General features: G+C 36.4%; 4 protein-coding genes across 4 annotated transcripts in view; all 4 read right to left on the reverse strand.

Moving 5' to 3' along the window:
• Window positions 1-290: 290 nt before the first annotated feature.
• LOC137310541 (uncharacterized) lies at window positions 291-3,355 on the reverse strand. The gene is made up of 5 exons (XM_067978309.1): window positions 3,157-3,355; window positions 2,412-2,795; window positions 2,040-2,285; window positions 1,224-1,520; window positions 291-757 (listed from the first exon to the last, which is right to left on the reverse strand). Exons 1-5 carry the CDS (start codon window positions 3,353-3,355, stop codon window positions 291-293), a joined length of 1,593 nt encoding a protein of 530 aa, XP_067834410.1.
• A 58-nt stretch (window positions 3,356-3,413) lies between these two features.
• On the reverse strand, window positions 3,414-7,027 carry LOC137310542 (putative uncharacterized transmembrane protein DDB_G0293652). The gene is made up of 3 exons (XM_067978310.1): window positions 6,626-7,027; window positions 3,909-4,140; window positions 3,414-3,751 (listed from the first exon to the last, which is right to left on the reverse strand). Exons 1-3 carry the CDS (start codon window positions 7,025-7,027, stop codon window positions 3,414-3,416), a joined length of 972 nt encoding a protein of 323 aa, XP_067834411.1.
• Window positions 7,028-15,472: 8,445 nt separating this feature from the next.
• On the reverse strand, window positions 15,473-19,131 carry LOC137310543 (putative uncharacterized transmembrane protein DDB_G0293652). The gene is made up of 3 exons (XM_067978311.1): window positions 18,730-19,131; window positions 15,968-16,199; window positions 15,473-15,810 (listed from the first exon to the last, which is right to left on the reverse strand). The coding sequence occupies exons 1-3, from the start codon at window positions 19,129-19,131 to the stop codon at window positions 15,473-15,475; spliced, it is 972 nt and encodes a 323-aa protein (XP_067834412.1).
• An 862-nt stretch (window positions 19,132-19,993) lies between these two features.
• Window positions 19,994-26,329, reverse strand: part of LOC137310544 (uncharacterized) — a 52,992-nt gene continuing 46,656 nt past the window's right edge. The window contains exons 6-8 of the mRNA XM_067978312.1: window positions 22,993-23,286; window positions 21,848-22,371; window positions 19,994-20,005 (exon numbers count right to left, since the gene is read on the reverse strand). Of these exons, the coding sequence (XP_067834413.1) occupies window positions 19,994-20,005; window positions 21,848-22,371; window positions 22,993-23,286 (830 nt within the window). The remainder of the gene's footprint in view (window positions 20,006-21,847; window positions 22,372-22,992; window positions 23,287-26,329) is intronic.

A 26,329-nucleotide genomic window follows, 5' to 3' on the forward strand; every position in this document is an offset into this window, starting at 1 on the left:
AATTGATCACTGTGTTATTGGTCACTGTGTTAATGATCACTGTGTTATTGATACTGTGTTATTGATCACTGTGTTATTGGTCACTGCGTTAATGATCACTGTGTTATTGATCACTGTGTTATTAGTCACTGCGTTAATGATCACTGTGTTATTGATCACAGTCTTATTGTTCACTGTGTTAATTATCACTGTGTTGATGATCACTGTGTTATTGATCACTGTATTGTTGATCACTGTGTTAATGTTCACTGTGTTATTGGTCACTATGTTATTGATCACTGTGTAAATGCTCACTGTGTTGTTGATACTGTGTTATTGATCACTGTGTTATTGGTCACTGCGTTAATGATCACTGTGTTATTGATCACTGTGTTATTAGTCACTGCGTTAATGATCACTGTGTTTTTGATCACTGTGTTATTGGTCACTGTGTTAATTATCACTGTGTTATTGGTCACTGTGTTGTTGATCATTGTGTTAATAATCACGATGTTATTGGACACTGTGTTATTGATCACAGTCTTATTGTTCACTGTGTTAATTATCACTCTGTTGATGATCACTGTGTTATTGATCACTGTATTGTTGATCACTGTGTTGTTGATCACTGTGGTAATGATCACTGTGTTATTGATCACTGTGTTATTGATCACTGTGCTCATGATCACTTTGTTAATGATCACTTTGTTATTGATCACTGTGTTATTGATCACTGTGCGAATGATCACTGTGTAAATTATCACCGTTTTATTGGTCACTGTGTTAATGATCACTGTGTTATTGTTCATTGTGTTAATGATCACTGTGATAATCATCACTGTGTTAAAGATCACTGTGTTATTGATCACTGTGTTAATGATCACTATATTCATAATCACTGTTTAATTGATCACTGTGTTATTGGTCACTGTGTTATTGGACACTGTGTTATTGGTCACTGTGTTATTGATCACTGTGTTATTGGTCACTGTGTTATTGGTCACTGTGTTATTGGTCACTGTGTTCATCATCACTGTGTTATTGTTCACTGTGTTAATTATCACTGTGTTATTGGTAACTGTGTTATTGATCACTGTGTTAATGGTCACAATGTTATTGATCACTGTGTCATTGGTCACTGTGATAATTATCACTGTGTTATTGATCACTGTGTTATTGGTCACTGTGTTAATTATCACTGTCTGATTGATCACTGTGTTATTGATCACTGTGTTAATGATCACTGTCATTGGTCACTGTGTTAATTATCACTGTGTTATTGGTCACTGTGTTAATGATCACTGTGTTATTTGTCACTGTCATATTGATCACTGTGTTATTGATCACTGTGTTATTGGTCACTGTCATATTGATCACTGTCTTATTGATCACTGTGTTCATGATCACTGTGTTATTGGTCACTGTGTCATTGGTCACTGTGTTGATAATCACTGTGTTATTGTTCACTGAGTTAATTATCACTGTGTTATTGGTCACTGTGTTAATTATCACTGTGTTATTGGTCACTGTGTTATTGATCACTGTGTTAATGATCGCTGTGTTATTGGTCACTGTGTTAATTAACACTGTGTTATTGGTCACTGTGTTAATTGTCACTGTCTTATTGATCACTGTGTTATTGATCACTGTGTCAATGATCACCGTGTTATTGGTTACTGTGTTGATTATCACTGTGTTATTGGTCACTGTGTTATTGATCACTGTCTAATTGATCACTCTGTTATTGGTCACTGTGTTAATGATCACTGTGTTATTGATCACTGTGTTAATGATCACTGTGTTATTCGTCACTGCGTTAATGATCACTGTGTTATTGATCACTGTGTTATTGGTTACAGTGTTAATTATCACTGTGTTATTGGTCACTGTGTTATTGAACATTGTGTTAATAATCACTATGTTATTGGACACTGTGTTATTGATCACTGTCTTATTGTTCACTGTGTTAATTATCACTGTGTTGATGATCACTGTGTTATTGATCACTGTGTTGTTGATCACTGTGTTAATGTTCACTGTGTTATTGGTCACTGTGTTACTGATCACTGTGTTATTGGTCACTGTGTCATTGATCACTGTGTTAATGATCACTATTTTATTGATCACTCTGTTAATGATCACTGTGTTAATAATCACTGTGTTATTGATCACTGTGTTATTGATCACTGTGTTGTTGATCACTGTGCTCATGATCACTTTGTTAATGATCACTCTTTTATTGGTCACTGTGTTAATGATCACTGTGTTAATAATCACTGTGTTATTGGTCACTGTGTTAATGATCACTGTGTTAATGATCACTTTGTTATTGATCACTGTGTTATTGATCACTGTGCGAATGATCACTGTGTAAATTATCACCGTTTTATTGGTCACTGTGTTAAAGATCACTGTGTTATTGATCACTGTGCTATTGATCACTGTGTTAATGATCACTGTGTTATTGATCATTGTGTTAATGATCACTGTGATAATCATCGCTGTGTTAATGATCACTGTGTTATTGATCACTGTGTTAATGATCACTCTGTTAATAATCACTGTTAAATTGATCAGTGTGTTATTGATCACTGTGTTAATGATCACTGTGTTATTGGTCAGTGTTTTATTGACCACTGTGTTATTGATCACAGTTTTATTGATCACTGTGTTATTGGTCACTGTGTTATTGGTCACAGTGTTATTGGTCAGTGTGTTATTGACCACTGTGTGATTGATCACAGTTTTATTGATCACTGTGTTATTGGTCACTGTATTATTGGTCACTGTGTTATTGATCACTGTGTTATTGGTCACTGTGTTCATCATCACTGTGTTATTGGTCACTGTGTTAATTATCACTGTGTTATTGGTAACTGTGTTATTGATCACTGTGTTATTGGTCACAGTGTTATTGATCACTGTGTTATTGGTCACTGTGATAATTATCACTGTGTCATTGGTCACTGTGTTATTGATCACTGTCATATTGATAACTGTGTTATTGATCACTGTGTTAATGATCACTGTGTTCTTGGTCACTGTGTTAATTATCACTGTCTGATTGATCACTGTGTTATTGATCACTGTGTTAATGATCACTGTGTTATTGGTCACTGTGTTAATTATCACTGTCTGATTGATCACTGTGTTATTGATCACTGTGTTAATGATCACTGTTATTGGTCACTGTGTTAATTATCACTGTGTTATTGGTCACTGTGTTATTGATCACTGTGTTATTTGTCACTGTCATATTGATCACTGTGTTATTGATCACTGTTTTAATGGTCACAGTTTTATTGGTCACTGTGTTAATTATCACTGTCATATTGATTACTGTGTTATTGATCACTGTGTTATTGGTCACTGTCATATTGATCACTGTCTTATTGATCACTGTTTTAATGATCACTGTGTTATTGGTCACTGTGTTATTGATCACTGTGTTGATGATCACTGTAATTGGTCACTGTGTTAATCATCACTGTGTTATTGGTCACTGTGTTAATTATCACTGTGTTATTGGTCACTGTGTTAATTATCACTGTGTTATTGGTCACTGTGTTATTGGTCACAGTGTTAATGATCACTGTGTTGTTGGTCACTGTGTTACTGATCACCGTGTTATTGGTCACAGTGTTAATGATCACTGTGTTGTTGGTCACTGTGTTATTGATCACTGTGTTAATGATCACTGTGTTATTGATCACTGTGTTAATGATCACTGTGTTATTGGTCACTGTGTTATTGATCACTGTGTTGAAGATCACTGCAATTGGTCACTGTGTTAATCATCACTGTGTTATTGGTCACTGTGTTAATTATCACTGTGTTATTGGTCACTGTGTTAATTATCACTGTGTTATTGGTCACTGTGTTATTGGTCACAGTGTTAATGATCACTGTGTTGTTGGTCACTGTGTTACTGATCACCGTGTTATTGGTCACTGTGTTAATTGTCACTGTGTTATTGGTCACTGTGTTATTGATCACTGTGTTAATGATCACTGTGTTATTGATCACTGTGTTAATTATCACTGTCTTATTGATCACTGTGTAATTGATCACTGTGTCAATGATCACCGTGTTATAGGTTACTGTGTTAATTATCACTGTGTTATTGGTCACTGTGTTATTGGTCAATGTGTTAATGTCACTCTGTTTTGATCACTGTGTTATTGGTCACTGTGTTATTGGTCAATGTGTTATTGGTCACTGTGTTATTGATCACTGTGTTATTGGTCACTGTGTTATTGGTCACTGTGTTAATGATCACTGTGTTATTGGTCACTGCGTTGTTGGTCACCGTGTGCTTGTTCACAGCATTATTGGTCTCTGTATTAATGATCACTGTGTTATTGATCACTGCGTTATTTGTCACTGTGTTAATTATCACTGACTTAATGATCACTGTGTTAATCATCACTGTGTTAATAATCACTGTGTTATTGGTCACAGAGTTATTGGTTACTGTGTTAATGATCACTGTGTTAATGGTCACTGTGTGATTGGTCACTGTGTTATTGGTCATTATGTGATTGGTCACTGTGTTAATGGTCTCTGTGTTATTGATCACTGTGTTAATGATCACTGTGTTATTGGTCACTGTGTTAATGATCACTGTGTTAATCATCACTGTGTTAACCATCACTGTGTTATTGGTCACTGTGTTATTGATCACTGTGTTCATGATCACTGTGTTAAAGATCACTGTTTTATTGGTCACTGTCATGTAGGTCACTGTGTGATTGGTCACTGTGTTATTGATCACTTTTTTAATAATCACTGTGTTATTGGTCACTGTGTTATTGATCACTGTGTTAATGATCACTGTGTTAATGGTCAATGTGTTAATGATCACGGTGTTATTGGTCACTGTGTTATTGGTCACTGTGTTATTGGTCACTGTGTTAATAATCACTGTGTTATTGGTCACTGTGTTATTGGTCAATGTGTTATTGATCACTGTGTTAATGATCACTGTGTTAATGATCACTGTGTTATTGGTCACTGTGTTAATGGTCAATGTGTTAATGATCACTGTGTTATTGGTCACTGTTTTATTGATCACTAGGTTATTGATCACTGTGTTATTGGTCACTGTGTTATTGGTCACTGTGTTATTGGTCACTGTGTTATTGGTAACTGTGTTGTTGGTCACCGTGTGATTGGTCACTGTGTTATTGATCACTGTGTTAATGATCACTGTGTTATTGGTCACTGTGTTAATGGTCACTGTGTTAATTGTCACTATGTTATTTGTCACTATGTGATTGGTCACTCTGTTAATGATCACTGTGTTAATGGTCACTGTGTTATTGGTCACTGTGTTAATGATCACTGTGTTAATCATCACTGTGTTATTGGTCACTGTGTTAATGATCACTGTGAATGATCACTGTGTTATTGGTCACGTTGTTATTGATCACTGTGTTCATGATCACTGTGTTAATGTTCACTGTGTTAATGGTCACTGTGTTATTGATCACTGTGTTAATGATCACTGTGTTAATCATCACTGTGTTATTGGTCATTGTGTTATTGATCACTGTGTTATTGATCACTGTGTTAATGGTCACTGTGTTATTGGTCACTGTGTTATTGGTCAATGTGTTAATGATCACTGTGTTATTGGTCACTGTGTTAATGGTCACGGTGTTTATGATCACTGTGTTATTGGTCACTGTGTTAATGATCACTGTGTTATTTATCACTGTGTTATTGGTCAATGTGTTAATGATCACTGTGTTTTGATCACTGTGTTATTGGTCACTGTGTTATTGGTCAATGTGTTAATGGTCACTGTGTTATTGATCACTGTGTTATTGGTCACTGTGTGATTGGTCACTGTGTTAATGGTCTCTGTGTGATTGATCACTGTATTAATGATCACTGTGTGATTGGTCACTGTGATGATGATCACTGTGTTATTGGTCACTGTGTTAATGATCACTGTGTGATTGATCACTGTGTTAATGATCACTGTGTTATTGATCACTGTGTTATTGGTCACTGTGTTAATGATCACTGTGTTATTGATCACTGTGTTAATGATCACTGTGTTATTGGTCACTGTGTTAATGATCACTGTGTTATTGGTCACTGTGTTATTGATCACTGTGTTGATGATCACTGTGTTATTGGTCACTGTGTTATTGATCACTGTGTTAATGATCACTGTGTTATTGGTCACTGTGTTAATGATCACTGTGTTATTGGTCACTGTGTTAATGATCACTGTGTTAATGATCACTGTTTTAATCATCACTGTGTTAATGATCACTGTGTTATTGGTCACTGTGTTAATGATCACTGTGTTAATCATCACTGTGTTAATCATCACTGTGTTATTGGTCACTGTGTTATTGATCACTGAGTTCATGATCACTGTGTTAATGATCACTGTTTTATTGGTCACTGTCATGTAGGTCACTGTGTGATTGGTCACTGTGTTATTGATCACTGTGTTAATGATCACTGTGTTATTGATCACTGTGTTAATGATCACTGTGTTAATGATCACTGTGTTAATGATCACGGTGTTATTGGTCACTGTGTTATTGGTCACTGTGTTAATAATCACTGTGTTATTGGTCACTGTGTTATTGATCACTGTGTTAATGATCACTGTGTTAATGATCACTGTGTTATTGGTCACTGTGTTAATGGTCAATGTGTTAATGATCACTGTGTTATTGGTCACTGTTTTATTGATCACTAGGTTGTTGATCACTGTGTTATTGGTCACTGTGTTATTGGTCACTGTGTTAATGATCACTGTGTTATTGGTCACTGTGTTATTGGTCACTGTGTCAATGATCACTGTTTTATTGGTAACTGTGTTGTTGGTCACCGTGTGATTGGTCACTGTGTTATTGATCATTGTGTTAATGATCACTGTGTTATTGGTCACTGTGTTAATGGTCACTGTGTTAATTGTCACTATGTTATTTGTCACTATGTGATTGGTCACTCTGTTAATGATCACTGTGTTAATGGTCACTGTGTTATTGGTCACTGTGTTAATGATCACTGTGTTAATCATCACTGTGTTATTGGTCACTGTGTTAATGATCACTGTCTTAATGATCACTGTGTTAATCATCACTCTGTTAATGGTCACTGTGTTATTGATCACTGTGTTAATGATCACTGTGTTAATCATCACTGTGTTATTGGTCATTGTGTTATTGATCACTGTGTTATTGATCACTGTGTTAATGGTCACTGTGTTATTGGTCACTGTGTTATTGGTCAATGTGTTAATGATCACTGTGTTATTGGTCACTGTGTTAATGGTCACGGTGTTTATGATCACTGTGTTATTGGTCACTGTGTTAATGATCACTGTGTTATTTATCACTGTGTTATTGGTCAATGTGTTAATGATCACTGTGTTTTGATCACTGTGTTATTGGTCACTGTGTTATTGGTCAATGTGTTAATGGTCACTGTGTTATTGATCACTGTGTTATTGGTCACTGTGTGATTGGTCACTGTGTTAATGGTCTCTGTGTGATTGATCACTGTATTAATGATCACTGTGTGATTGGTCACTGTGATGATGATCACTGTGTTATTGGTCACTGTGTTAATGATCACTGTGTTATTGATCACTGTGTTAATGATCACTGTGTTATTGATCACTGTGTTATTGGTCACTGTGTTAATGATCACTGTGTTATTGATCACTGTGTTAATGATCACTGTGTTATTGGTCACTGTGTTAATGATCACTGTGTTATTGGTCACTGTGTTATTGATCACTGTGTTGATGATCACTGTGTTATTGGTCACTGTGTTATTGATCACTGTGTTAATGATCACTGTGTTATTGGTCACTGTGTTAATGATCACTGTGTTATTGGTCACTGTGTTAATGATCACTGTGTTAATGATCACTGTTTTAATCATCACTGTGTTAATGATCACTGTGTTATTGGTCACTGTGTTAATGATCACTGTGTTAATCATCACTGTGTTAATCATCACTGTGTTATTGGTCACTGTGTTATTGATCACTGAGTTCATGATCACTGTGTTAATGATCACTGTTTTATTGGTCACTGTCATGTAGGTCACTGTGTGATTGGTCACTGTGTTATTGATCACTGTGTTAATGATCACTGTGTTATTGATCACTGTGTTAATGATCACTGTGTTAATGATCACTGTGTTAATGATCACGGTGTTATTGGTCACTGTGTTATTGGTCACTGTGTTAATAATCACTGTGTTATTGGTCACTGTGTTATTGATCACTGTGTTAATGATCACTGTGTTAATGATCACTGTGTTATTGGTCACTGTGTTAATGGTCAATGTGTTAATGATCACTGTGTTATTGGTCACTGTTTTATTGATCACTAGGTTGTTGATCACTGTGTTATTGGTCACTGTGTTATTGGTCACTGTGTTAATGATCACTGTGTTATTGGTCACTGTGTTATTGGTCACTGTGTCAATGATCACTGTTTTATTGGTAACTGTGTTGTTGGTCACCGTGTGATTGGTCACTGTGTTATTGATCATTGTGTTAATGATCACTGTGTTATTGGTCACTGTGTTAATGGTCACTGTGTTAATTGTCACTATGTTATTTGTCACTATGTGATTGGTCACTCTGTTAATGATCACTGTGTTAATGGTCACTGTGTTATTGGTCACTGTGTTAATGATCACTGTGTTAATCATCACTGTGTTATTGGTCACTGTGTTAATGATCACTGTCTTAATGATCACTGTGTTAATCATCACTGTGTTAATGGTCACTGTGTTATTGATCACTGTGTTAATGATCACTGTGTTAATCATCACTGTGTTATTGGTCATTGTGTTATTGATCACTGTGTTATTGATCACTGTGTTAATGGTCACTGTGTTATTGGTCACTGTGTTATTGGTCAATGTGTTAATGATCACTGTGTTATTGGTCACTGTGTTAATGGTCACGGTGTTTATGATCACTGTGTTATTGGTCACTGTGTTAATGATCACTGTGTTATTTATCACTGTGTTATTGGTCAATGTGTTAATGATCACTGTGTTTTGATCACTGTGTTATTGGTCACTGTGTTATTGGTCAATGTGTTAATGGTCACTGTGTTATTGATCACTGTGTTATTGGTCACTGTGTGATTGGTCACTGTGTTAATGGTCTCTGTGTGATTGATCACTGTATTAATGATCACTGTGTGATTGGTCACTGTGATGATGATCACTGTGTTATTGGTCACTGTGTTAATGATCACTGTGTTATTGATCACTGTGTTAATGATCACTGTGTTATTGATCACTGTGTTATTGGTCACTGTGTTAATGATCACTGTGTTATTGATCACTGTGTTAATGATCACTGTGTTATTGGTCACTGTGTTAATGATCACTGTGTTATTGGTCACTGTGTTATTGATCACTGTGTTGATGATCACTGTGTTATTGGTCACTGTGTTATTGATCACTGTGTTAATGATCACTGTGTTATTGGTCACTGTGTTAATGATCACTGTGTTATTGGTCACTGTGTTAATGATCACTGTGTTAATGATCACTGTTTTAATCATCACTGTGTTAATGATCACTGTGTTATTGGTCACTGTGTTAATGATCACTGTGTTAATCATCACTGTGTTAATCATCACTGTGTTATTGGTCACTGTGTTATTGATCACTGAGTTCATGATCACTGTGTTAATGATCACTGTTTTATTGGTCACTGTCATGTAGGTCACTGTGTGATTGGTCACTGTGTTATTGATCACTGTGTTAATGATCACTGTGTTATTGATCACTGTGTTAATGATCACTGTGTTAATGATCACTGTGTTAATGATCACGGTGTTATTGGTCACTGTGTTATTGGTCACTGTGTTAATAATCACTGTGTTATTGGTCACTGTGTTATTGATCACTGTGTTAATGATCACTGTGTTAATGATCACTGTGTTATTGGTCACTGTGTTAATGGTCAATGTGTTAATGATCACTGTGTTATTGGTCACTGTTTTATTGATCACTAGGTTGTTGATCACTGTGTTATTGGTCACTGTGTTATTGGTCACTGTGTTAATGATCACTGTGTTATTGGTCACTGTGTTATTGGTCACTGTGTCAATGATCACTGTTTTATTGGTAACTGTGTTGTTGGTCACCGTGTGATTGGTCACTGTGTTATTGATCATTGTGTTAATGATCACTGTGTTATTGGTCACTGTGTTAATGGTCACTGTGTTAATTGTCACTATGTTATTTGTCACTATGTGATTGGTCACTCTGTTAATGATCACTGTGTTAATGGTCACTGTGTTATTGGTCACTGTGTTAATGATCACTGTGTTAATCATCACTGTGTTATTGGTCACTGTGTTAATGATCACTGTCTTAATGATCACTGTGTTAATCATCACTGTGTTAATGGTCACTGTGTTATTGATCACTGTGTTAATGATCACTGTGTTAATCATCACTGTGTTATTGGTCATTGTGTTATTGATCACTGTGTTATTGATCACTGTGTTAATGGTCACTGTGTTATTGGTCACTGTGTTATTGGTCAATGTGTTAATGATCACTGTGTTATTGGTCACTGTGTTAATGGTCACGGTGTTTATGATCACTGTGTTATTGGTCACTGTGTTAATGATCACTGTGTTATTTATCACTGTGTTATTGGTCAATGTGTTAATGATCACTGTGTTTTGATCACTGTGTTATTGGTCACTGTGTTATTGGTCAATGTGTTAATGGTCACTGTGTTATTGATCACTGTGTTATTGGTCACTGTGTGATTGGTCACTGTGTTAATGGTCTCTGTGTGATTGATCACTGTATTAATGATCACTGTGTGATTGGTCACTGTGATGATGATCACTGTGTTATTGGTCACTGTGTTAATGATCACTGTGTTATTGATCACTGTGTTAATGATCACTGTGTTATTGATCACTGTGTTATTGGTCACTGTGTTAATGATCACTGTGTTATTGATCACTGTGTTAATGATCACTGTGTTATTGGTCACTGTGTTAATGATCACTGTGTTATTGGTCACTGTGTTATTGATCACTGTGTTGATGATCACTGTGTTATTGGTCACTGTGTTATTGATCACTGTGTTAATGATCACTGTGTTATTGGTCACTGTGTTAATGATCACTGTGTTATTGGTCACTGTGTTAATGATCACTGTGTTAATGATCACTGTTTTAATCATCACTGTGTTAATGATCACTGTGTTATTGGTCACTGTGTTAATGATCACTGTGTTAATCATCACTGTGTTAATCATCACTGTGTTATTGGTCACTGTGTTATTGATCACTGAGTTCATGATCACTGTGTTAATGATCACTGTTTTATTGGTCACTGTCATGTAGGTCACTGTGTGATTGGTCACTGTGTTATTGATCACTGTGTTAATGATCACTGTGTTATTGATCACTGTGTTAATGATCACTGTGTTAATGATCACTGTGTTAATGATCACGGTGTTATTGGTCACTGTGTTATTGGTCACTGTGTTAATAATCACTGTGTTATTGGTCACTGTGTTATTGATCACTGTGTTAATGATCACTGTGTTAATGATCACTGTGTTATTGGTCACTGTGTTAATGGTCAATGTGTTAATGATCACTGTGTTATTGGTCACTGTTTTATTGATCACTAGGTTGTTGATCACTGTGTTATTGGTCACTGTGTTATTGGTCACTGTGTTAATGATCACTGTGTTATTGGTCACTGTGTTATTGGTCACTGTGTCAATGATCACTGTTTTATTGGTAACTGTGTTGTTGGTCACCGTGTGATTGGTCACTGTGTTATTGATCATTGTGTTAATGATCACTGTGTTATTGGTCACTGTGTTAATGGTCACTGTGTTAATTGTCACTATGTTATTTGTCACTATGTGATTGGTCACTCTGTTAATGATCACTGTGTTAATGGTCACTGTGTTATTGGTCACTGTGTTAATGATCACTGTGTTAATCATCACTGTGTTATTGGTCACTGTGTTAATGATCACTGTCTTAATGATCACTGTGTTAATCATCACTGTGTTAATGGTCACTGTGTTATTGATCACTGTGTTAATGATCACTGTGTTAATCATCACTGTGTTATTGGTCATTGTGTTATTGATCACTGTGTTATTGATCACTGTGTTAATGGTCACTGTGTTATTGGTCACTGTGTTATTGGTCAATGTGTTAATGATCACTGTGTTATTGGTCACTGTGTTAATGGTCACGGTGTTTATGATCACTGTGTTATTGGTCACTGTGTTAATGATCACTGTGTTATTTATCACTGTGTTATTGGTCAATGTGTTAATGATCACTGTGTTTTGATCACTGTGTTATTGGTCACTGTGTTATTGGTCAATGTGTTAATGGTCACTGTGTTATTGATCACTGTGTTATTGGTCACTGTGTGATTGGTCACTGTGTTAATGGTCTCTGTGTGATTGATCACTGTATTAATGATCACTGTGTGATTGGTCACTGTGATGATGATCACTGTGTTATTGGTCACTGTGTTAATGATCACTGTGTTATTGATCACTGTGTTAATGATCACTGTGTTATTGATCACTGTGTTATTGGTCACTGTGTTAATGATCACTGTGTTATTGATCACTGTGTTAATGATCACTGTGTTATTGGTCACTGTGTTAATGATCACTGTGTTATTGGTCACTGTGTTATTGATCACTGTGTTGATGATCACTGTGTTATTGGTCACTGTGTTATTGATCACTGTGTTAATGATCACTGTGTTATTGGTCACTGTGTTAATGATCACTGTGTTATTGGTCACTGTGTTAATGATCACTGTGTTAATGATCACTGTTTTAATCATCACTGTGTTAATGATCACTGTGTTATTGGTCACTGTGTTAATGATCACTGTGTTAATCATCACTGTGTTAATCATCACTGTGTTATTGGTCACTGTGTTAATGATCACTGTGTTAATCATCACTGTGTTAATCATCACTGTGTTATTGGTCACTGTGTTATTGATCACTGTTTTCATGATCACTGTGTTAATGATCACTGTTTTATTGGTCACTGTCATGTAGGTCACTGTGTGATTGGTCACTGTGTTATTGATCACTGTGTTAATGATCACTGTGTTAATGATCACTGTGTTAATGATCACGGTGTTATTGGTCACTGTGTTATTGGTCACTGTGTTAATAATCACTGTGTTATTGGTCACTGTGTTATTGATCACTGTGTTAATGATCACTGTGTTAATGATCACTGTGTTATTGGTCACTGTGTTAATGGTCAATGTGTTAATGATCACTGTGTTATTGGTCACTGTTTTATTGATCACTAGGTTATTGATCACTGTGTTATTGGTCACTGTGTTATTGGTCACTGTGTTAATGATCACTGTGTTATTGGTCACTGTGTTATTGGTCACTGTGTCAATGATCACTGTTTTATTGGTAACTGTGTTGTTGGTCACCGTGTGATTGGTCACTGTGTTATTGATCATTGTGTTAATGATCACTGTGTTATTGGTCACTGTGTTAATGGTCACTGTGTTAATTGTCACTATGTTATTTGTCACTATGTGATTGGTCACTCTGTTAATGATCACTGTGTTAATGGTCACTGTGTTATTGGTCACTGTGTTAATGATCACTGTGTTAATCATCACTGTGTTATTGGTCACTGTGTTAATGATCACTGTCTTAATGATCACTGTGTTAATCATCACTGTGTTATTGGTCACTGTGTTAATGGTCACTGTGTTATTGGTCACTGTGTTAATGATCACTGTGTTAATCATCACTGTGTTATTGGTCACTGTGTTAATGGTCACTGTGTTAATGTTCACTGTGTGATTGGTCACTGTGTTAATGGTCACTGTGTGATTGGTCACTGTGTTATTGGTCACTGTGTGATTAGTCACTGTGTTAATGGTCTCTGTGTGATTGGTCACTGTATTAATGGTCACTGTGTGATTGATCACTGTGATGATGATCACTGTGTTATTGGTCACTGTGTTAATGATCACTGTGTTAATCATCACTGTGTTATTGGTCACTGTGTTAATGATCACTGTCTTAATGTTCACTGTGTTAATCATCACTGTGTTAATGATCACTGTGTTATTGGTCACAGTGTTATTGGTCACTGTGTTAATGGTCACTGTGTTAATGGTCACTGTGTTAATGATCACTGTGTTAATGATCACTGTTTTATTGGTCACTGTCATGTAGGTCACTGTGTGATTGGTCACTGTGTTATTGATCACTGTGTTATTGGTCACTGTGTTATTGGTCACTGTGTTATTTGTCACTGTGTGATTGGTCACTGTGTTAATGATCACTGTGTTAATCATCACTGTGTTATTGGTCACTGTGTTAATGATCTATGTGTTAATCATCACTTTGTTGTTAGTCACTGTGTTAATGATCACTGTGTTAATGGTCACTGTGTTATTGGTCACTGTGTTAATCATCACTGTGTTATTGGTCACTGTGTTAATGATCACTGTGTTAATAATCACTCTGTTAATGATAACTGTGTTAATCATCACTGTGTTAATGGTCACTGTGTTAATGGTCACTGTGTGATTGGTCACTGTGTTATTGGTCACTGTGTGATTGGTCACTGTGTAATGGTCTCTGTGTGATTGGTCACTGTATTAATGGTCACTGTGTGATTGGTCACTGTGATGATGATCACTGTGTTATTGATCACTTTGTTATTCATCACTGTGTTATTGATCACTGTTTTATTGGTCACTGTGTTATTGGTCACTGTGTTAATGATCACTGTGCTTTTGATCACTGTGTTATTGGTCACTGTGTTATTGATCACTGTGTTATTGGTCACTGTGTTAATGATCACTGTGTTATTGGTCACTGTGTTAATGATCACCGTGTTATTGGTCACTGTGTTATTGATCACTGCGTTATTGGTCACTGAATTAATGATCACTGTCTTAATGATCACTGTGTTAATTATCACTGTGTTAATGATCACTGTGTTATTGGTCACAGTGTTAATGGTCACTGTGTTAATGATCACTGTGTTATTGATCACTGTGTTAATGATCACTGTGTTCTTGGTCACTGTGTTAATTATCACTGTCTGATTGATCACTGTGTTATTGATCACTGTGTTAATGATCACTGTGTTATTGGTCACTGTGTTAATTATCACTGTCTGATTGATCACTGTGTTATTGATCACTGTGTTAATGATCACTGTTATTGGTCACTGTGTTAATTATCACTGTGTTATTGGTCACTGTGTTATTGATCACTGTGTTATTTGTCACTGTCATATTGATCACTGTGTTATTGATCACTGTTTTAATGGTCACAGTTTTATTGGTCACTGTGTTAATTATCACTGTCATATTGATTACTGTGTTATTGATCACTGTGTTATTGGTCACTGTCATATTGATCACTGTCTTATTGATCACTGTTTTAATGATCACTGTGTTATTGGTCACTGTGTTATTGATCACTGTGTTGATGATCACTGTAATTGGTCACTGTGTTAATCATCACTGTGTTATTGGTCACTGTGTTAATTATCACTGTGTTATTGGTCACTGTGTTAATTATCACTGTGTTATTGGTCACTGTGTTATTGGTCACAGTGTTAATGATCACTGTGTTGTTGGTCACTGTGTTACTGATCACCGTGTTATTGGTCACAGTGTTAATGATCACTGTGTTGTTGGTCACTGTGTTATTGATCACTGTGTTAATGATCACTGTGTTATTGATCACTGTGTTAATGATCACTGTGTTATTGGTCACTGTGTTATTGATCACTGTGTTGAAGATCACTGCAATTGGTCACTGTGTTAATCATCACTGTGTTATTGGTCACTGTGTTAATTATCACTGTGTTATTGGTCACTGTGTTAATTATCACTGTGTTATTGGTCACTGTGTTATTGGTCACAGTGTTAATGATCACTGTGTTGTTGGTCACTGTGTTACTGATCACCGTGTTATTGGTCACTGTGTTAATTGTCACTGTGTTATTGGTCACTGTGTTATTGATCACTGTGTTAATGATCACTGTGTTATTGATCACTGTGTTAATTATCACTGTCTTATTGATCACTGTGTAATTGATCACTGTGTCAATGATCACCGTGTTATTGGTTACTGTGTTAATTATCACTGTGTTATTGGTCACTGTGTTATTGGTCAATGTGTTAATGTCACTCTGTTTTGATCACTGTGTTATTGGTCACTGTGTTATTGGTCAATGTGTTATTGGTCACTGTGTTATTGATCACTGTGTTATTGGTCACTGTGTTATTGGTCACTGTGTTAATGATCACTGTGTTATTGGTCACTGCGTTGTTGGTCACCGTGTGCTTGTTCACAGCATTATTGGTCTCTGTATTAATGATCACTGTGTTATTGATCACTGCGTTATTTGTCACTGTGTTAATTATCACTGACTTAATGATCACTGTGTTAATCATCACTGTGTTAATAATCACTGTGTGATTGGTCACAGAGTTATTGGTTACTGTGTTAATGATCACTGTGTTAATGGTCACTGTGTGATTGGTCACTGTGTTATTGGTCATTATGTGATTGGTCACTGTGTTAATGGTCTCTGTGTTATTGATCACTGTGTTAATGATCACTGTGTTATTGGTCACTGTGTTAATGATCACTGTGTTAATCATCACTGTGTTAATCATCACTGTGTTATTGGTCACTGTGTTATTGATCACTGTGTTCATGATCACTGTGTTAAAGATCACTGTTTTATTGGTCACTGTCATGTAGGTCACTGTGTGATTGGTCACTGTGTTATTGGTCACTTTTTTAATAATCACTGTGTTATTGGTCACTGTGTTATTGATCACTGTGTTAATGATCACTGTGTTAATGGTCAATGTGTTAATGATCACGGTGTTATTGGTCACTGTGTTATTGGTCACTGTGTTATTGGTCACTGTGTTAATAATCACTGTGTTATTGGTCACTGTGTTATTGGTCAATGTGTTATTGATCACTGTGTTAATGATCACTGTGTTAATGATCACTGTGTTATTGGTCACTGTGTTAATGGTCAATGTGTTAATGATCACTGTGTTATTGGTCACTGTTTTATTGATCACTAGGTTATTGATCACTGTGTTATTGGTCACTGTGTTATTGGTCACTGTGTTATTGGTCACTGTGTCAATGATCACTGTGTTATTGGTAACTGTGTTGTTGGTCACCGTGTGATTGGTCACTGTGTTATTGATCACTGTGTTAATGGTCACTGTGTTAATTGTCACTATGTTATTTGTCACTATGTGATTGGTCACTCTGTTAATGATCACTGTGTTAATGGTCACTGTGTTATTGGTCACTGTGTTAATGATCACTGTGTTAATCATCACTGTGTTATTGGTCACTGTGTTAATGATCACTGTGAATGATCACTGTGTTATTGGTCACGTTGTTATTGATCACTGTGTTCATGATCACTGTGTTAATGTTCACTGTGTTAATGGTCACTGTGTTATTGATCACTGTGTTAATGATCAGTGTGTTAATCATCACTGTGTTATTGGTCATTGTGTTATTGATCACTGTGTTATTGATCACTGTGTTAATGGTCACTGTGTTATTGGTCACTGTGTTATTGGTCAATGTGTTAATGATCACTGTGTTATTGGTCACTGTGTTAATGGTCACGGTGTTTATGATCACTGTGTTATTGGTCACTGTGTTAATGATCACTGTGTTATTTATCACTGTGTTATTGGTCAATGTGTTAATGATCACTGTGTTTTGATCACTGTGTTATTGGTCACTGTGTTATTGGTCAATGTGTTAATGGTCACTGTGTTATTGATCACTGTGTTATTGGTCACTGTGTGATTGGTCACTGTGTTAATGGTCTCTGTGTGATTGATCACTGTATTAATGATCACTGTGTGATTGGTCACTGTGATGATGATCACTGTGTTATTGGTCACTGTGTTAATGATCACTGTGTTATTGATCACTGTGTTAATGATCACTGTGTTATTGATCACTGTGTTATTGGTCACTGTGTTAATGATCACTGTGTTATTGATCACTGTGTTAATGATCACTGTGTTATTGGTCACTGTGTTAATGATCACTGTGTTATTGGTCACTGTGTTATTGATCACTGTGTTGATGATCACTGTGTTATTGGTCACTGTGTTATTGATCACTGTGTTAATGATCACTGTGTTATTGGTCACTGTGTTAATGATCACTGTGTTATTGGTCACTGTGTTAATGATCACTGTGTTAATGATCACTGTTTTAATCATCACTGTGTTAATGATCACTGTGTTATTGGTCACTGTGTTAATGATCACTGTGTTAATCATCACTGTGTTAATCATCACTGTGTTATTGGTCACTGTGTTAATGATCACTGTGTTAATCATCACTGTGTTAATCATCACTGTGTTATTGGTCACTGTGTTATTGATCACTGTGTTCATGATCACTGTGTTAATGATCACTGTTTTATTGGTCACTGTCATGTAGGTCACTGTGTGATTGGTCACTGTGTTATTGATCACTGTGTTAATGATCACTGTGTTATTGATCACTGTGTTAATGATCACTGTGTGAATGATCACTGTGTTAATGATCACGGTGTTATTGGTCACTGTGTTATTGGTCACTGTGTTAATAATCACTGTGTTATTGGTCACTGTGTTATTGATCACTGTGTTAATGATCACTGTGTTAATGATCACTGTGTTATTGGTCACTGTGTTAATGGTCAATGTGTTAATGATCACTGTGTTATTGGTCACTGTTTTATTGATCACTAGGTTATTGATCACTGTGTTATTGGTCACTGTGTTATTGGTCACTGTGTTAATGATCACTGTGTTATTGGTCACTGTGTTATTGGTCACTGTGTCAATGATCACTGTTTTATTGGTAACTGTGTTGTTGGTCACCGTGTGATTGGTCACTGTGTTATTGATCATTGTGTTAATGATCACTGTGTTATTGGTCACTGTGTTAATGGTCACTGTGTTAATTGTCACTATGTTATTTGTCACTATGTGATTGGTCACTCTGTTAATGATCACTGTGTTAATGGTCACTGTGTTATTGGTCACTGTGTTAATGATCACTGTGTTAATCATCACTGTGTTATTGGTCACTGTGTTAATGATCACTGTCTTAATGATCACTGTGTTAATCATCACTGTGTTATTGGTCACTGTGTTAATGGTCACTGTGTTATTGGTCACTGTGTTAATGATCACTGTGTTAATCATCACTGTGTTATTGGTCACTGTGTTAATGGTCACTGTGTTAATGTTCACTGTGTGATTGGTCACTGTGTTAATGGTCACTGTGTGATTGGTCACTGTGTTATTGGTCACTGTGTGATTAGTCACTGTGTTAATGGTCTCTGTGTGATTGGTCACTGTATTAATGGTCACTGTGTGATTGATCACTGTGATGATGATCACTGTGTTATTGGTCACTGTGTTAATGATCACTGTGTTAATCATCACTGTGTTATTGGTCACTGTGTTAATGATCACTGTCTTAATGTTCACTGTGTTAATCATCACTGTGTTAATGATCACTGTGTTATTGGTCACAGTGTTATTGGTCACTGTGTTAATGGTCACTGTGTTAATGGTCACTGTGTTAATGATCACTGTGTTAATGATCACTGTTTTATTGGTCACTGTCATGTAGGTCACTGTGTGATTGGTCACTGTGTTATTGATCACTGTGTTATTGGTCACTGTGTTATTGGTCACTGTGTTATTTGTCACTGTGTGATTGGTCACTGTGTTAATGATCACTGTGTTAATCATCACTGTGTTATTGGTCACTGTGTTAATGATCTATGTGTTAATCATCACTTTGTTGTTAGTCACTGTGTTAATGATCACTGTGTTAATGGTCACTGTGTTATTGGTCACTGTCTTAATGATCACTGTGTTAATCATCACTGTGTTATTGGTCACTGTGTTAATGATCACTGTGTTAATAATCACTCTGTTAATGATAACTGTGTTAATCATCACTGTGTTAATGGTCACTGTGTTAATGGTCACTGTGTGATTGGTCACTGTGTTATTGGTCACTGTGTGATTGGTCACTGTGTAATGGTCTCTGTGTGATTGGTCACTGTATTAATGGTCACTGTGTGATTGGTCACTGTGATGATGATCACTGTGTTATTGATCACTTTGTTATTCATCACTGTGTTATTGATCACTGTTTTATTGGTCACTGTGTTATTGGTCACTGTGTTAATGATCACTGTGCTTTTGATCACTGTGTTATTGGTCACTGTGTTATTGATCACTGTGTTATTGGTCACTGTGTTAATGATCACTGTGTTATTGGTCACTGTGTTAATGATCACCGTGTTATTGGTCACTGTGTTATTGATCACTGCGTTATTGGTCACTGTGTTAATGATCACTGTCTTAATGATCACTGTGTTAATTATCACTGTGTTAATGATCACTGTGTTATTGGTCACAGTGTTAATGGTCACTGTGTTAATGATCACTGTGTTATTGGTCACTGTGTTAATGATCACTGTGTTATTGGTCACTGTGTTATTGGTCAATGTGTTAATGATCACTGCGTTATTGATCACTGTGTTATTGGTCACTGTGTTATTGATCAATGTGTTATTGATCACTGTGTTATTGGTCACTGTGTTAATGATCACTGTGTTATTGGTCACTGTGTTATTGGTCTCTGTGGTATTGGTCAATGTGTTAATGATCACTGTGTTATTGATCACTGTGTTATTGGTCACTGTGTTAATGATCACTGTGTTAATGATCACTGTGTTATTGGTCACTGTGTTGTTGGTCACCGTGTGATTGGTCACTGTGTTATTGGTCACTGTGTTAATGATCACTGTGTTAATGATCACTGTGTTAATCATCACTGTGTTATTGATCACTGTGTTCATGGTCACTGTGTTAATGATCACTGTGTTATTGGTCACTGTGTTATTGGGCACTGTGTTGTTGATCACTGTGTTAATGATCACTGTGTTATTGGTCACTGTGTTAATGATCACTGTGTTAATGATCACTGTGTTATTGGTCACTGTGTTAATGGTCACTGTGTTAATGATCACTGTGTTATTGGTCACTGTGTTAATGATCACTGTGTTAATGATCACTGTGTTATTGGTCACTGTGTTAATGGTCACTGTGTTAATGGTCACTGTGTTATTTGTCACTATGTGATTGGTCACTGTGTTAATGGACACTGTGTTATTGGTCACTGTGTTAATGGTCACTGTGTTAATGGTCACTGTGTTATTTGTCACTGTGTGATTGGTCACTGTGTTAATGATCACTGTGTTAATGGTCACTGTGTTATTGGTCACTGTGTTAATGATCACTGTGTTAATCATCACTGTGTTATTGGTCACTGTGTTAATGATCTATGTGTTAATCATCACTTTGTTGTTAGTCACTGTGTTCATGATCACTGTGTTAATGGTCACTGTGTTATTGGTCACTGTCTTAATGAACACTGTGTTAATCATCACTGTGTTATTGGTCACTGTGTTAATGATCACTGTGTTAATGGTCACTGTGTTAATGGTCACTGTGTGATTGGTCACTGTGTTATTGGTCACTGTGTGATTGGTCACTGTGTAATGGTCTCTGTGTGATTGGTCACTGTATTAATGGTCACTGTGTGATTGGTCACTGTGATGATGGTCACTGTGTTAATGATCACTGTCTTATTGATCACTGTGTTAATCATCACTGTGTTAATGATCACTGTGTTATTGGTCACTGTGTTAATGATCACTGTCTTAATGATCACTGTGTTAATCATCACTGTGTTAATGATCACTGTGTTATTGGTCACTGTGTTAATGGTCACTGTGTGATTGGTCACAGTGTTATTGGTCACTGTGTGATTAGTCACTGTATCAATGGTCTCTGTATGATTGGTCACTGTATTGATGGTCACTGTGTGATTGGTCACTGTGATGATGATCACTGTGTTATTGGTCACTGTGTTAATGATCACTGTGTTATTGGTCACTGTGTTATTGGTCACTGTGTTAATGATCACTGTGTTATTGGTCACTGTGTTATTGGTCACAGTGTTAATGGTTACTGTATTAATGATCACTGTGTTATTGGTCACTGTGTTATTCATCACTGTGTTAATTGTCACTGTATTAATGATCACTGCGTTATTGGTCAATGTGTTATTGGTCACTGTGTTATTGATCACTGTGTTATTGGTAACTGTGTTAATGATCACTGTGTTATTGGTCACTGTTTTATTGATCACTCGGTTATTGATCACTGTGTTATTGGTCACTGTGTTATTGATCACTGTGTTATTGGTCACTGTGTTATTGGTCACTGTGTTAATGATCACTGTGTTATTGGTCACTGTGTTGTTGGTCACTGTGTTAATGATCACTGTGTTATTGATCACTACGTTATTGGTCACTGTTTTATTGGTCACTGTGTTAATCATCACTGTGTTATTGGTCACTGTGTTGTTGGTCACCGTGTGATTGGTCACTGTGTTATTGGTCACTGTGTTAATGATCACTGTGTTATTAGTCATTGTGTTAATGATCACTGTGTTAATCATCACTGTGTTATTGGTCACTGTGTTAATGATCACTGTCTAAATGATCACTGTGTTAATTATCACTGTGTTAATGATCACTGTGTTATTGGTCACTGTGTTATTGGTCACTGTGTTAATGATCACTGTGTTATTGGTCACTGTGTTAATGATCACTGTGTTAATCATCACTGTGTTATTGGTCACTGTGTTAATGATCACTGTGTTAATGATCACTGTGTTATTGGTCACTGTGTGATTGGTCACCGTGTTAATGATCACTGTGTTATTGGTCACTGTGTTATTGGTCACTGTGTGATTGGTCACTGTGTTCATGGTCTCTGTGTGATTGGTCACTGTATTAATGGTCACTGTGTGATTGGTCACTGTGATGATGATCACTGTGCTTTTGATCACTGTGTTATTGGTCACTGTGTTATTGATCACTGTGTTATTGGTCACTGTGTTAATGATCACTGTGTTATTGGTCACTGTGTTAATGATCACTGTGTTATTGGTCACTGTGTTATTGGTCACTTTGTTATTTGTCACTGTGTTATTGGTCACTGTATTAATGGTCACTTTGTTAATGATCACTGTGTTATTGGTCACTGTGTTATTGGTCACTGTGTTAATGATCACTGTGTTATTGGTCACTTTGTTATTTATCACTGTGTTAATGATCACTGTGTTATTGGTCACTGTGTTAATGATCACTGTGTTATTGGTCACTGTGTTGTTGGTCACCGTGTGATTGATCACTGTGTTATTGATCACTGTGTTATTGATCACTGTGTTATTGGTCACTGTGTTAATGATCACTGTGTTATTGGTCACTGTGTTAATGATCACTGTGTTATTGGTCACTGTGTTATTGGTCACTTTGTTATTTATCACTGTGTTAATGATCACTGTGTTATTGGTCACTGTATTAATGGTCACTTTGTTAATGATCACTGTGTTATTGGTCACTGTGTTATTGGTCACTGTGTTAATGATCACTGTGTTATTGGTCACTTTGTTATTTATCACTGTGTTAATGATCACTGTGTTATTGGTCACTGTATTAATGGTCACTTTGTTAATGATCACTGTGTTATTGGTCACTGTGTTATTGGTCACTGTGTTAATGATCACTGTGTTATTTGTCACTGTGTTAATGGTCACTGTGTTAATGATCACTGTGTTATTGGTCACTGTATTAATGGTCACTGTGTTTCTGATCACTGTGTTGTTGGTCACCGTGTGCTTGTTCACAGCATTATTGGTCTCTGTGTTAATGATCATTGTGTTAATGGTCACTGTGTTATTGGTCACTGTGTTAATTATCACTGTGTTAATGATCACTGTGTTATTGGTCACTGTGTTAATGATCACTGTGTTATTGGTCACTGTGTTAATGGTCACTGTCTTAATGATCACTGTGTTATTGGTCACTGTGTTAATGATCACTGTGTTATTGGTCACTGTGTTATTGGTCACTGTGTTAATGATCACTGTGTTAATGATCACTGTGTTATTGGTCACTGTGTTGTTGGTCACCGTGTGATTGATCACTGTGTTATTGATCACTGTGTTCAAGATCACTGTGCTTTTGATCACTGTGTTAATGATCACTGTGTTATTAATCACTGTGTTATTGGTCACTGTGTTAATGATCACTGTGTTAATCATCACTGTGTTATTGGTCACTGTGATGTTGGTCACTGTGTTATTGATCACTGTGTTAATGATCACTGTGTTAATGATCACTGTGTTAATCATCACTGTGTTATTGATCACTGTGTTATTGATCACTGTGTTAATCATCACTGTGTTATTGATCACTGTGTTATTGATCACTGTGTTAATGATCACTGTGTTATTGATCACTGTGATAATGATCACTGTGTTAATGATCACTGTGTTATTGGTCACTGTGATGTAGGTCACTGTGTTAATCATCACTGTGTTAATGATGACTGTGTTAATCATCACTGTGTTATTGGTCACTGTGTTAATGATCACCGTCTTAATGATCACTGTGTTATTGGTCACTGTGTTAATCATCACTGTGTTATCGGTCACTGTGATGTTGGTCACTGTGTTAATGATCACCGTCTTAATGATCACTGTGTGATTGGTCACTGTGTTATTGGTCACTGTGTTATTGATCACTGTGTTAATCATCACTGTGTTATTGGTCACTGTGTTAATGATCACTGTGTTAATGATCACTGTGTTATTGGTCACTGTGTGATTGGTCACCGTGTTAATGATCACTGTGTTATTGGTCACTGTGTTATTGGTCACTGTGTGATTGGTCACTGTGTTCATGGTCTCTGTGTGATTGGTCACTGTATTAATGGTCACTGTGTGATTGGTCACTGTGATGATGATCACTGTGCTTTTGATCACTGTGTTATTGGTCACTGTGTTATTGATCACTGTGTTATTGGTCACTGTGTTAATGATCACTGTGTTATTGGTCACTGTGTTAATGATCACTGTGTTATTGGTCACTGTGTTATTGGTCACTTTGTTATTTATCACTGTGTTAATGATCACTGTGTTATTGGTCACTGTATTAATGGTCACTTTGTTAATGATCACTGTGTTATTGGTCACTGTGTTATTGGTCACTGTGTTAATGATCACTGTGTTATTGGTCACTGTGTTATTTGTCACTGTGTTAATGGTCACTGTGTTAATGATCACTGTGTTATTGGTCACTGTATTAATGGTCACTGTGTTTCTGATCACTGTGTTGTTGGTCACCGTGTGCTTGTTCACAGCATTATTGGTCTCTGTGTTAATGATCATTGTGTTAATGGTCACTGTGTTATTGGTCACTGTGTTAATTATCACTGTGTTAATGATCACTGTGTTATTGGTCACTGTGTTAATGATCACTGTGTTATTGGTCACTGTGTTAATGGTCACTGTCTTACTGATCACTGTGTTATTGGTCACTGTGTTATTGGTCACTGTGTTAATGATCACTGTGTTATTGGTCACTGTGTTAATGATCACTGTGTTATTGGTCACTGTGTTGTTGGTCACCGTGTGATTGATCACTGTGTTATTGATCACTGTGTTCAAGATCACTGTGCTTTTGATCACTGTGTTAATGATCACTGTGTTAATCATCACTGTGTTATTGGTCACTGTGTTAATGATCACTGTGTTAATCATCACTGTGTTATTGGTCACTGTGATGTTGGTCACTGTGTTATTGATCACTGTGTTATTGATCACTGTGTTAATCATCACTGTGTTATTGGTCACTGTGTTAATGATCACCGTCTTAATGATCACTGTGTTATTGGTCACTGTGTTAATCATCACTGTGTTATCGGTCACTGTGATGTTGGTCACTGTGTTAATGATCACCGTCTTAATGATCACTGTGTGATTGGTCACTGTGTTATTGGTCACTGTGTTATTGATCACTGTGTTAATGATCACTGTGTTATTGGTAAATGTGTTGTTGGTCACCGTGTGATTGGTCACTGCGTTATTGGTCACTGTGTTAATGATCACTGTGTTATTGATCACTGTGTTATTGGTCACTGTGTTATTGGTCACTGTGTTGTTGGTCACTGTGTGATTGGTCACCGTGTGATTGTTCACTGCGTTATTGATCACTGTGTTATTGGTCACTGTGCTTTTGATCACTGTGTTATTGGTCACTGTGTTATTGATCACTGTGTTATTGGTCACTGTGTTATTTGTCACTGTGTTAATGGTCACTGTGTTAATGAT

The sequence above is a fragment of the Heptranchias perlo genome, unplaced genomic scaffold, assembly GCF_035084215.1.
Source record: "Heptranchias perlo isolate sHepPer1 unplaced genomic scaffold, sHepPer1.hap1 HAP1_SCAFFOLD_261, whole genome shotgun sequence".
NCBI lineage: Eukaryota > Metazoa > Chordata > Chondrichthyes > Hexanchiformes > Hexanchidae > Heptranchias > Heptranchias perlo.

Bases quoted from the DNA above. Each gene is read 5' to 3' on its own strand.
- LOC137310541 (XM_067978309.1), bottom strand. From the start codon at position 3,355: ATGACAGTGACCAATAACACAGTGATCAATAACACAGTAATCAATATG. The intron at 1,521-2,039 runs GTAACACAGTGA...TCATTAACACAG, and splicing joins GACCAATAACACAGTGATCA to TGATCAATAACACAGTGACC. The intron at 758-1,223 runs GTGATCATTAAC...TCATTAACACAG, and splicing joins TAACACAGTGACCAATGACA to TGACCAATAAAACGGTGATA.
- LOC137310542 (XM_067978310.1), bottom strand. From the start codon at position 7,027: ATGATTAACACAGTGATCATTAACACAGTGACCAATAACACAGTGACC. The intron at 4,141-6,625 runs GTGATCATTAAC...TGATCAAAACAG, and splicing joins ACACAGTGACCAATAACACA to AGTGACATTAACACATTGAC. The intron at 3,752-3,908 runs GTAACACAGTGA...GACCAATTGCAG, and splicing joins GACCAATAACACGGTGATCA to TGATCTTCAACACAGTGATC.
- LOC137310543 (XM_067978311.1), bottom strand. From the start codon at position 19,131: ATGATTAACACAGTGATCATTAACACAGTGACCAATAACACAGTGACC. The intron at 16,200-18,729 runs GTGATCATTAAC...TGATCAAAACAG, and splicing joins ACACAGTGACCAATAACACA to AGTGACATTAACACATTGAC. The intron at 15,811-15,967 runs GTAACACAGTGA...GACCAATTGCAG, and splicing joins GACCAATAACACGGTGATCA to TGATCTTCAACACAGTGATC.